Source organism: Mauremys reevesii, linkage group 8, assembly GCF_016161935.1.
Source record: "Mauremys reevesii isolate NIE-2019 linkage group 8, ASM1616193v1, whole genome shotgun sequence".
Lineage (NCBI taxonomy): Eukaryota > Metazoa > Chordata > Testudines > Geoemydidae > Mauremys > Mauremys reevesii.
Genome location: NC_052630.1, coordinates 53,154,238 through 53,165,766, shown reverse-complemented (window position 1 = coordinate 53,165,766; position 11,529 = coordinate 53,154,238). Strand labels below are relative to the sequence as shown.

The window sequence follows — 11,529 nt, the reverse complement described above, 5'->3', positions numbered from 1 at the left end:
TAGCTGAAGCGGAACAACAGAAAAGCTCCCTATTTAACAGGATGCACAGTACTCTAACCTTATCTCATGAAGATTAAAGCTTTGAAAAAACAGTTCTTAACCTAAACACCACCCCCCCCCCCCCCTTTTTTTTTTGCCTGGGTGTTTTGCCTTGTGGCAAGATTTATTACAACTCTTCTTTAAAACAGAATCATTTGCACTATCTTTGCACGGCCATGTGGAAAGATGAGCATGAACTGGTATGCGAAACATACTCAGGCTTCTGAAGCAGCAGCAGCAGCAGCAGCAACTAAAACCAGAAAGAAAAACTTTGGTTTATAAATAAAACTAAACTGAAGAGAAAAAGGGTCAAACTGGCGCAAATTATCTCATGAAAGAGGTATTTGCAGGGCATAACCCTCACAAAAGAGATCCAGATCTACATCCCCCTGCCTTGTTTTACTGTTATCGCCTTCATTGCACAGGACTCAAAAAATCATTCTCATATGGTTGTTAAGTTTCATAAATAATGTGAAAACTGTATGCAACAAATACAACGTATTTCCAAAAAAATTATAAGAAAAGTTACATCAAATTAAAAAGTAGCTTCGTGAATGAAGGTACTGCTCTAAGTGCACTTTCCCTGCAAGTGCAGCCAGTGCCTCAGCGCTGGATATGAAGGAAAGAAAAAAACAAAACACAAATTTTAAAACCCAAGTCTGGTTTCAACCAGTCGAAACCAGGCCAAGCAGAAGCCGAGTGTATTCTCGGTGCTGTCCCATCAGGGAGTCCCTATGATGCTTGTTCTTCATCCAGATAGGGTTTTGTGTCCTTGTTGTGATTGTAAACAATTCTTAGATACTTCTTTCCTTAACTGTCCTCTGATTGGCAAAACGAAGTAAATATTTATTTTAAAAGTAGAAAAAGAAAATTAAACCAGAAGAAAAGAAACACAGTGAGCTTGTTGGAGTCCATAGGATCCGGTCCGGAAGAGCTCGGAAAATGTGTTCAGTGTTTTCTCCTGTTTTCAGCTGGAACTGTACCAGAGGTTGGATTGGTCGGGGAAAGGGTAGTAGAGCAAGAAAACAAGGGATGTGGAACTAGACTCTGTGGACATTTCATGTGTTTGCTTCGTCATCTGTGTCCTCTATCAATATCTTGGTGTCACGAGCCTTGGATCTGGGAAAAAAAAAAAAAATACTCACTCACTGAGGGGGAAGGAAGACATTACTATAATATACAGATAAGATAAATACATTCTGTCAAACATATTCCCTACACAGGTAATATCTGGGCCAGCAGACTACTATAGACATATGTTAATTCATACTCTCCCCTCCCCCCAGGATGGGAAGATCACCCTATAAAAATACAGAGGGATGACCTTAATTGATCACTATCCTTATAGTGTGTATGGTAACATCCATTGTTTCATTGTGTGTGTGTGTGTGTGTCTTCCTACTGTATTTTCCACTACGTTGGGGCGGGGAGGAAGGGCACTCTGCCAGTTTTGGGGGGCTGCTATTTTCAGCATATTTATACATGTTTTTTCATATTCTAGTTATTGAATGTGTCTATCATTGGTATCTTTAATAATGATTACATTGTTATGAACTACATAATTACATTATCATGAATTACAGTATATTAAAATCATTGCAGTCACCTACAAGCTGTCTTCACTAATGTCCCAGTTTAAAGACATTATGTCTCACTGTAGCTTTCTGGATGAAACTGTCAGCAATCTTATTCACATCTAGTTCCCTGGTACTGTGTTGATACACATTAAGGACAGCCACATTATTCAGTTGCGTCTGTCCCATTGATGACTGGAGATAATTTTTAAGTCTTCTGAAGCTGGAGAATGAGTTCAGGATAATACAGGCACAATGAGAAGGATTCTTATAAATTTGCAGTAGTCTGGAATCATAGTGCTTCCAGAGTACCGCAAATAACTCCAATATCGCTTTCTTGATGGGTAACTGCTAATATAGGCACCATAATTTTGTATGTATAGTTGGGATTATGCTTTCCAATGTGCATTACTTTGCATTTAATGTGGAATTTCATCTGCCATTTTGTTGTCAGTTTTGTGAGATCCCTTTGTAACTCTTTGCAGTCAGCTTTGGACTTACCTATCTTGAGTAATTTTGTATCATCTGCAAATGTTTCCACCTTACTGTTTATCCCTTTTTGCATATCATTTATGAATATGTTTAAAAGCACTGGTCCCAGGACAAGCCCCTCCGGGACACCACTATTTACCTTTCTCCAGTCTGAAAATGGACCATTGATTCCTACCCTTTGTTTCCTATCTTTTAACTGGAGTGCTTGGTAATGCTTTCAGGATCATCTAAATTCTTAATTTAATTTAATGTGGCTGTGTAGTCGCGGTACCAGCGCTAGGAGAGAGCTCTCCTAGCGCTGTAAAAACAAAACAAAACACTCCCATGAGGGAAGTAGCTCCCAGCACTGGTGCATTGTCTACACTGCCACTTTACAGCGCTGAAACTTGTTTTTTCACACCCCGGAGTGAGAAAGTTGCAGCGCTGTAAAGTGGCAGTGTAGACAAGGCCTTAGGGAATCAATCCTGTCCTTGGAGCGGTGGACATATACTACTGTGCATATTTCTTGTTCAGTCTGACACTGTGCTTCACACACACACACAGCTTATTTTATGACATACATGACATTAGCTTGCTTCACTGCACGGGATAAACTGTGCCTTAAATGTGTTTATCTAAACAGAATTCTGTACCTGATGAAAGTACACTTGGTTACAACCTTACTGAACAAAGCACACTGCATCAATGCTACAAAGAATTGGCGTGAGAGGGTAAAAATGCCAATGTATTTATTTACTAGTTGGGTCAGCCCTCTCTTTTCAAACTATTTAGAGTTATGTCTCTAACATGGGACCTCAAACACTTATTACTAAATTAATCCCTTCAAATTTTGTTGTGAAAGAAAGCAAAGCAATACATACTGTGAAGAAAGATTAGGTCGGCGCAGGGACACGCTTTGGCGACGCTTCCACACCCTGTTCTTCTGGCGGTTTTGGACACCATCTTCCTGGTCCATCATCTGCTCTAGTAGTGTCTGGTCATCAGCATTCATTGGTGCCACTGAGATGTCCCGGACAGCACGGAATTCACCACAGTTGTTCAGATGCTCATTCTCCAGACGGAAGAAATTCCACACAAACCGCCTGGAAGGAGAGAGGGAAGGAGAAAAGGAATAATATAAAAACTAAGTACCGCTTTCACAGCTGTCACCAATTTTTGGCAAAGCAGTGATGCAGTCCCAAAGATGTTACTGCGTACACTTCCCTGGGATAACACATAGACCCTATGAAGGCAAGGCCCTGTAAATTGACAGGTTGGAGAGAAGTAGATGGTTGGAAAGGTGAATGACTAACAAGGAGCTACCTGCTACATTACTTCACAGCAGTAGATTGATGTTCTTCTTCAGGGAAGCAAACAGTTTTGATGGAATCATTCATAGTTTTAACAGTGAGGATTACCGCAGCATGGCTGGTGTCAAGGTAGCCCAAGGATTATCAGTTAGGAGGAATAAATACAAATACCCTCCCCCCCCAGTGAGATTCAAAAGCAAGCCGTTTTGCTCATCTCAAGCAGACATGTGATTCCTGATGTAACACAAAAATGCAGACAGCATTAATGCTCTGGAAGTGCCTGATCACAGTGATAATTCCATTTTTTAATAATTTGCAAAACCAGAAGAGATTTGGGAAAATTTGTAAATTTAGCCTTGAAGTGACATTTCAATAATTTTTACCAGTGAAAATGCTTAAAATGTGAGCTTGCTAAATTCCCCCAAATAAACTCATGTAAGACATTGGCCCCTGGCAAATACAACATAGTGAGGTAGAACACAGGTCTCAGGCCTGCCTATGGTCAGACCTGCGTGTTTTCAGAGGTCTCTGAATCCCAGATGGGTCAGTGAAAGATTCCATAGCACTCCTTCAGCCAGCAATTTGCTCAGACTTAGTGCATATTCTGAGCCTTGGTGCTCTGTGTTTTCATCACTTTGTGGCTTTTCAAACAGCAGCTCCAGGAGCCTATGGAAAGCCAGGCACTTCCCCACCTTTCTGGTGGTGTTTGTAAAACAAAAAGGATAAACAAGCAGTTTGAAATACTGTTTAGCTGAGCCACCTTACCGGAAAACCTCAAGTGGTGCAAAGACAGTAGAGATGATGTCCCCAGCACACGGAAAGACTTGCATGGAACTGAGGGAGATCTGGATGGTCCAGGCAAAGCGCAGGATTACATCCTCCACAATGGCACAATAGTAATAGGCCTGAGGAACAAAGAGTAAAACAGGACAGGTCAGCTGACATGTTCAACACAGAGCAAGGATACCTGTCAAATGACCAAGGAGAAGCAGAGCCAATCCCATCACTAACTTTCACGTTTATTGGGATTAATTCTTCAATACCATTGGTACAACCACTGATGGCTATGGGCTTTATGCAGGGAAAATATAACACACTGCCAAGTTTAACCTCTCGTCCATCTTCCTTCTCCAGACAGAAGACTCTGGGACCCTAAAATAAGTTTTTGTAGTAAGAGAGAGATGATCACCAGAGCTAGACACAGGCCATGTTAAGTATGATATATATGATTGTCAGTATTTGTCAATACAAGAGATTGTCTACACAAGAGATTTATACTGATTTAACTAAATTTGTTCTGAAACTAATTTAATTAAATCAGTTCAGCCCTCTTGTGTGGAAACATTATCCACCAATTCCTGACCGATATAACTTAAATCAATCTACAACATTCTTAAGCTGAAATAAGCATCCACATAAGTGTTGCATTGACTTGACTAAATCAGTTTCTAAACCAATTTAGACAAGGGCAAACTTCCCGATATGAGAATCAGACCTACGTTTATTTCTCTTGTTATTTATTGTTTTTACCCTGGTTCTCATTCTGCAGCTAACGTTTGCATAGCAATTGTTTATTTACCTGTAAGAGACTTTTAAGAGTGTTTTTCACCAGGTTTTTAGTTTTATTGTACTTTAACTTGTTTTGATTTAAAACAAAACTGTCTCCAACCACAGATTCACCAGGTAGTGGAACACAAATACTGAAAATATTTCTTACAAATATAACACCTCAGAATTTCTAACATCAGGTTGCAATAGCTGCATGAGCACCTACAAAGACCAGATTAATAACAGATTTTTGGGAGTTCCTAAAGTGCTCATTTCAAAATGTAAGGAAAGGGCTTTATCTTTTTTTTTTTTTTAAAGAAGTTTACAAATTTTTCTGAACCACTTCAAATCTTTTATTCCTTTATATTTTAAGATGTTCTTAAGACAAATTACATACAGGCCTTCATCCTCAGTGTACCCAAGTACCTAATATAACGGCTGTATTCTACTTGTGGGATTACCTGCATATCACCCTTTGCTCTAACCACCTGTAATATTCAGGAATCATGGTGAAAGATCAATAAGTTTGATCTAATAAGGAGTCCAGTCTGTGAAATCTCCTGTCCTAGTTTGCATGGGATTTGAGACAGAACTTTAGACCTTTTATGTCTTCCTGCCTCCGCTTTTCAATAGCGGGAGGAAAGGGGACAACCATCTACAAATAATTGAAGGATGTAAACATTAAGGAGAAAGGAATTACTTAGGATGAGATAATTGGGAATACAACAAGGATCAACAAGATGAAATTAAAAGGCAAGTTTAGGTCCTGATGGATACCGCTAAGCACAATTCTCCAGCTTTGGTGTGCTGGGCCCATGCACACCCGAGTGGAATACACATCTGTAAGCACTCGAAGATGAGATTTACTATTCCTTTTCCAGTCTCCTAAAGGGCTCAACGACACCCTGATGGTTTTATTTTTTAAATGGAAATACCTGGAGTGGAAAGCTAATGTTCTGAATTAATAATGCCCTGTTGCTCCTGCTACATTTCAACCAACTGCACCTATAATGGGTGTGAGAGGATTTTTAATAATAATGAAATGGATTTTTTACATATAAAAGCAAGACTCAAATAATTCAAGTCAGTAAATTCAGAAGTGGGGTTTTCACTCCACCCTTTATTTATCTCATCAGACCATAGTACTTGATGCTATCTAGTATGTTTAAAAAACACCCTAACCACTCCATATACTGAGGCCCATTGCTGAAGAGCCACATGAGCAGCAGTATGTGGGCATGATAGAAAGGTGTTAAGGACAAAGGAGATGCCTTAAAACTAAATTTGGTGGCTTTTCTGTGTTTAAGACAGACCTTTATTTTTATTTTAATACTTATCCAATTAGTATTTTCCCTTTAAAGAAAGGCACTATAAGACGACCACAAACAGAGGAGAACACAATTGAACCATCACAAAACATTCAAGCACGTAAGCTCTGTGATGGGTGTGACATTGCATTTCGTATGTTTTATGGAAATATGCTTATGAGTGTGAATATAATGAAACTGGAATATGCTTTATGCAAAAGGTCTCTTGTAAGGTATGATAACAAAGGTTATAACCTACTGAATATATTCCTCCTCTTTGTATGCATGTATCATTCTTGTGTCTGATGCTAGAAATATGAAATATAACTCTGAGGTCCTATTGTTATTATGCAAAGTGTAGGCCATTAAATGGTGGTTTAGAATCTTGATGGCTCCCATTGACTAGGACAACTGGTTGTAAATGGTTTATTTACCTGGACGCCTTCCTGTGTGTGTGGGCTGACCCAGGAAGAATGGAGACTAGGGATCTTACAGTGACATGTGACCATGTCACATAATACTGGAATCCATTGATGAGACAGGGGGTGGGGGTGGTGGAGGTGGGGTGGTGGAGGACAAGCACAGAAAAAATTCCTGCCTTGTGTCAAAGCTATAAAAGGGGGTGGAGCAGGACAAAAGAGGCTGCCAGTCATGAGAAAACCCCTGCTTACCACCTGAGATGTCTGCTGGATCTAACAAAGACTGTACCAGGGGAAAGGATTGGGCCCAGACTAGGAAGGAGTCCAGTCTGTGAAGGACGCTTATTGGAACATCTCTGAGGGTGAAATATTACCTGTAATCAGTTTCTTAATATATTAGGCTTAGACATGCGTGTTTTTGTTTTATTTTGCTTGCTGACTTACTTTGTTCTGTCTGTTATTACTTGAAACCACTTAAATCCTACTTTTTATGCTTAATAAAATCACTTGTTTATTAATAAACCCAGAGTAAGTGATTAATATCAGGGCTTGGCTACACTTGCAAGTTAGAGCGCATTAAAGCAGTCGCAGGTGCTCTAACTCCTGATGTGTCCACACTGGCAAGGCACTTAGAGTGCCTGGACTCTGCAGCGGGAGCGCTCCTGGTAATCCATCTCCAGGAGAAGCATAACGCTTGCTGCGCCCCGGCTGAAACGCCCAGGCATCAGTGTGAACGAGGTGTTGCATTACTGCGCTGTGACTGACCTCCAGAAACATCCTATAATCCCCTGAAGTCAAGTGGCCACTCTTGTCATTGTTTTGGAATCAGCTGCAGGAATGCGGATATGCCCTTTCAAAGTTCTGTTTCTGACAGCTGGCATGCTTATCTGCTCTGGGACAGAGCAACCATTACTGTGGAATGCTGCTTGCTGTGAGAGTGTGTGTGTGTGGGGAAAGGGGGTGTGCTACTGCCTGAACTTACAAGACAGCGTGCTGACACACTCTCAGCACCCCAAAAAACCCACTCTCTCTCCCCCCACATACACACGACACACTCCCTGTCACACTCCACCCTACAGAGTAAAATGGATTTATTTGGGCTTTGGATCCCATTCGGAACTAGGTGTCTGGGTGCTGGAGACAAGTAACCTGCTGAGCTGTTTTCAGTTAAGTCTGCAGCTTTGGGGGCGTGGACCAGACTCTAGGTCTGTGTTGCAGCAGGCTAGCATGTCTGGCTCAACAAGGCAGGGTTGTGGAAGTCTCAAGCTGGCAGGGAAAATAGGCTCAGAGGTAATTTCAGCACATCAGGTGACAGTCCCCAGGGGATCTTTCTGACCAAACCCGTCACAATGGATATTATTTTTTGCTATCTGTAATACTGAAATATAGTCTATGCCTCTCACAGCTTTCAACACAGCAGTGGCTTCCTCCAGGCCTGGTCCCTGCCCCCAACTGCCCCCTTCCCCAAAGTCCCCACCCCGTTCCACCTCTTCCCGCCCCTGCTCCGCCCCAGACCCCGCCACTCCACTCCTTCTCCCAAGTGCCCACCCCACCCTTTCCCGTCCATTTCCACCCCCCTCCCTGAGCATGCCCTCCCAGACCCCCCCCCAAGCGCCTCCTGCATGCCGCAAAACAGCTGACTGCGTCGGGTGGTAGGCACTGGGAGGCAGAGGGAGGAGTTGATCGGCGGGGCTGCTGGCGGGTGGGAGGCACTGGGCGGGCAGGGGAGTGGAGAAGCTGGCTGCCAACAGGTGCTAAACATCCGTTAATTTTTTTCCCATGGGTGCTCCAGTCCTGGAGCACCCACAGAGTCAGCACCTATGGCTTTCAATAATCGTAATAAGGATGGGACTTTCTCTTTGGTAATGGACAGATTATATGATCAGAACTTCTGACATGCTGCATTTAATACACTCCAGCGGCCACTCAGAATGTGTCTTTAATCCAAAGGGTTTTGTTAAAACATTGGCAGACCCTCCCCAAAATGACAAAAGGCTGCGTACTCACTTTCTGTGGGTAGACGATCTCTTCCCGAAGGAAGGTATTTTCACCAGCATTCTTGTCAAAGAGACCCCAGTCCATCTTCAGGTCCCAAATAAGGGTGTAGCAGGAGCTGATTAAACAGAATACAATCCACAGGTAGAAGAACACTTGAGTGTCACTGTGGTTTTGATCTGCAAGAGAGAAACAACAGCATGACGCTGCATAATTTTAAACATTTCTTATAGAAGCACCAAAATTGACCACCAAAACTCCACATGACCGATGGTAGTTCCCCTTTTAACTAAGCTCCCTGTCCCATCAGGCTAAATAAACTCTCTGAAAGTCTTATCAGAGATACTTTTAAGTTACAGTTTGAATTCCTCCTCAAGCTCACTTCAATATGTTGTGCTTCATATGGAAATAATTGTTTAAATTTAACTTATTTGGGAAACTTGCTAGTTTGTAGGTATATTTTTGTAAACGAGTTATTTCTCTCACTCCAGCATAGGACTGACTATATTGCTTCCTGCTGTATTCCCTTACCTTTTATATTTGTCACACTCTTAATATTTAGGGAAGAAAATAAATTGTACTGTTTATTTTCTTTTTGAATTAGAACCTAAATTTGGGCCCATAAAGAGTTTATAAAAATAAAACATGTTATACTGGATTGTACAGCTGAGACTTTTGCACCATCTTGCTATCAGGTGTCATTCTGCATAGTGACTGCAATTGCTTATTAATTGATTCTTTACTAACAAACCCAGTAGAAATGTTCCCGATACAAAAGCGACTCTGCAATAATAAAACAAACTGTGGTGGTGCATTTTCCAAGTATGTGGCTTTAAAACAATAAAAATTCCTAGAGCTGCTTCCTGATCACAAAAACAGCAATAGCTCGATTTGTTCTCTTTCTTCTTTTCATTTTAATAATTATGATAGAAATGTAATGTGTATATATGTGAGTTAACACAATAAAATTAAGAGGGACACATAGTGTAATAGTACATTCATTCCATTATGCCTTTCAGGACTTTTGGGACATGATGTGCAGGATATAGGTCAAATACACACTCATCCTCTTCACAACACATCCCCTAACCTACCTATTAAAGCCTATCTGCAGTGGAGTCTAAAATTAATAGCGCAAAAGTATATAAAAGTGATTTCCTTCAGTCATTTGCTTAGACTAGCTTTCTTGCTTTTGTGTAAAATAGGAAACATTTGTGTAGCATTTTTCATCTTCCTAACAATTTTAAATGAATCTTCAGCCAATAAGGCCAAACAGTATTGCTATAAACATACCTAAAAACCAAAATAAGCTATTTACTACATCCATAACAAAACCCTGATAAGGATTAGATCAAAATACTTACAAATGGGCTAAACTCAGGGATCCTTAGACCTATACTGACCAGCTCCAACTTGGTCAGGCAGGTATCAGCAATGAACCCTTTACAAGTTTACTTTTTTATCCCCTTTAACAAAGCGATGTCACTGCCAACTACTGACTTCAGCTAAAAACCAATTTGAGACAGTTCACCCTTATTTCCAGCCTTAATCCAGATAAGATTTATAACCTCCTTTCTCCCCAAGGCCTTTCCTTTCTATCTCTTTCCAGCCTTCTCATTGATCAACAGTTTTTCTGTTGCACCTGGGTTCACCTAGGCCCTAATTTTTGAGATAACATTGGTAGGTAGGTTGGGAAGGTCCATGTTAGCTCTTTTTAAGACAGATTCTCTTTGTCTTGTTTAAAACCATCTGCAGTCACCCCTATCAGTCAGAGGCTTTCTTTTTAGAAGCTTCCCTTTATTTCATTAGTTATTCTTTGAACCAGACATCCTCGCTACTTCATTCCTTCTGGCCTTATAACTCATTACTTTCAAGGCCTTTCTTTTACTTGCTAATTAGGGCCTTTCTTTACAATAAATCTTTCTTTAACCAAACTAAAGCTAACTTTTAATTCTCTAATTTTATATTTATTCTACAGATGCCATAGAGAAAACATTCTTCAGACAAGCCCTCTTTTCGTATACAGAGCTTGAGCCATGCAGTGCACTTGCAGAATTACATCCATAAGATGCAAGGAAAGGAAGACAATGCCACAGAGATATTCTGTACTCCCAAACTGTCTTTGGAACTCTCTGCTCATGGAGGGGAATGATCTGGCTGCAGATTTCTATTTCTCCGAAACAACATATAGAATGGCAGTGAGTCAGTGAAGCTGGAACTGATGAAACTGCACCTAAGTAGCCAGTTGCACAGAATGGTGATGTCAAGTTTTAATGTTGCTTAAAGCTAAATTGCCTTAAGAAGAGTTATTGAGGTCAATTATTGTGAGAAAGGCAGTATAGGAGAGAATTCAATTAAAAACTCTTGGTGCATTATCCATCAAGCTAAAAGGGATGTGCTAATTTCCAGTTACTCATCCTGGATTCTGTTCGCTTTCTCTCCTCATCCCTAGTAATATTCTTTTCACTGGCACTTTGGGTCAAGCTGCATTCTTTCCCCTCTTCCATTTTTTTCCTAAATCATTGATTGTGTAATGTGCTTTGCTCCTGAAAATTTCATTACAAATACAAATCATTCCCCAGTAACAGACTTCAAACAAAAATGGTCTATTGTCTTCACTCTGCCTTTTGGTCTCTTCTCTTAATCACTTGTTCTCCTTTCCACCCCTATTTTTCTCTTCCCCACGATTCTGTTTGACACCCTCCTTCTTTCTCATTGGTATTCAAGTGGTGTAACCGAGAGATATTACCGCTCTAGGCAAGCAATTATATCTCAATCTCCACTGGCTAGTCCTAGTGGCCCTCTTCAATGCTGCACAGAAGGTTGGTAAAAATCAAGGCATTGATATTCCGCCCAGAGTTTCCAT

General features: G+C 40.8%; 1 protein-coding gene across 4 annotated transcripts in view; it reads right to left on the bottom strand.

Moving 5' to 3' along the window:
* Positions 1-492: 492 nt before the first annotated feature.
* Positions 493-11,529, bottom strand: part of XPR1 (xenotropic and polytropic retrovirus receptor 1) — a 303,371-nt gene continuing 292,334 nt past the window's right edge. For all 4 annotated transcript variants that reach the window (XM_039483399.1, XM_039483398.1, XM_039483397.1 and 1 more), the window contains 4 exons: positions 8,676-8,842; positions 4,160-4,299; positions 2,966-3,187; positions 493-1,158 (listed from right to left, as the gene is read on the bottom strand). In XM_039483399.1, coding sequence (XP_039339333.1) covers positions 1,098-1,158; positions 2,966-3,187; positions 4,160-4,299; positions 8,676-8,842 — 590 coding nt within the window. In that variant the 3' untranslated portion in view covers positions 493-1,097. The remainder of the gene's footprint in view (positions 1,159-2,965; positions 3,188-4,159; positions 4,300-8,675; positions 8,843-11,529) is intronic.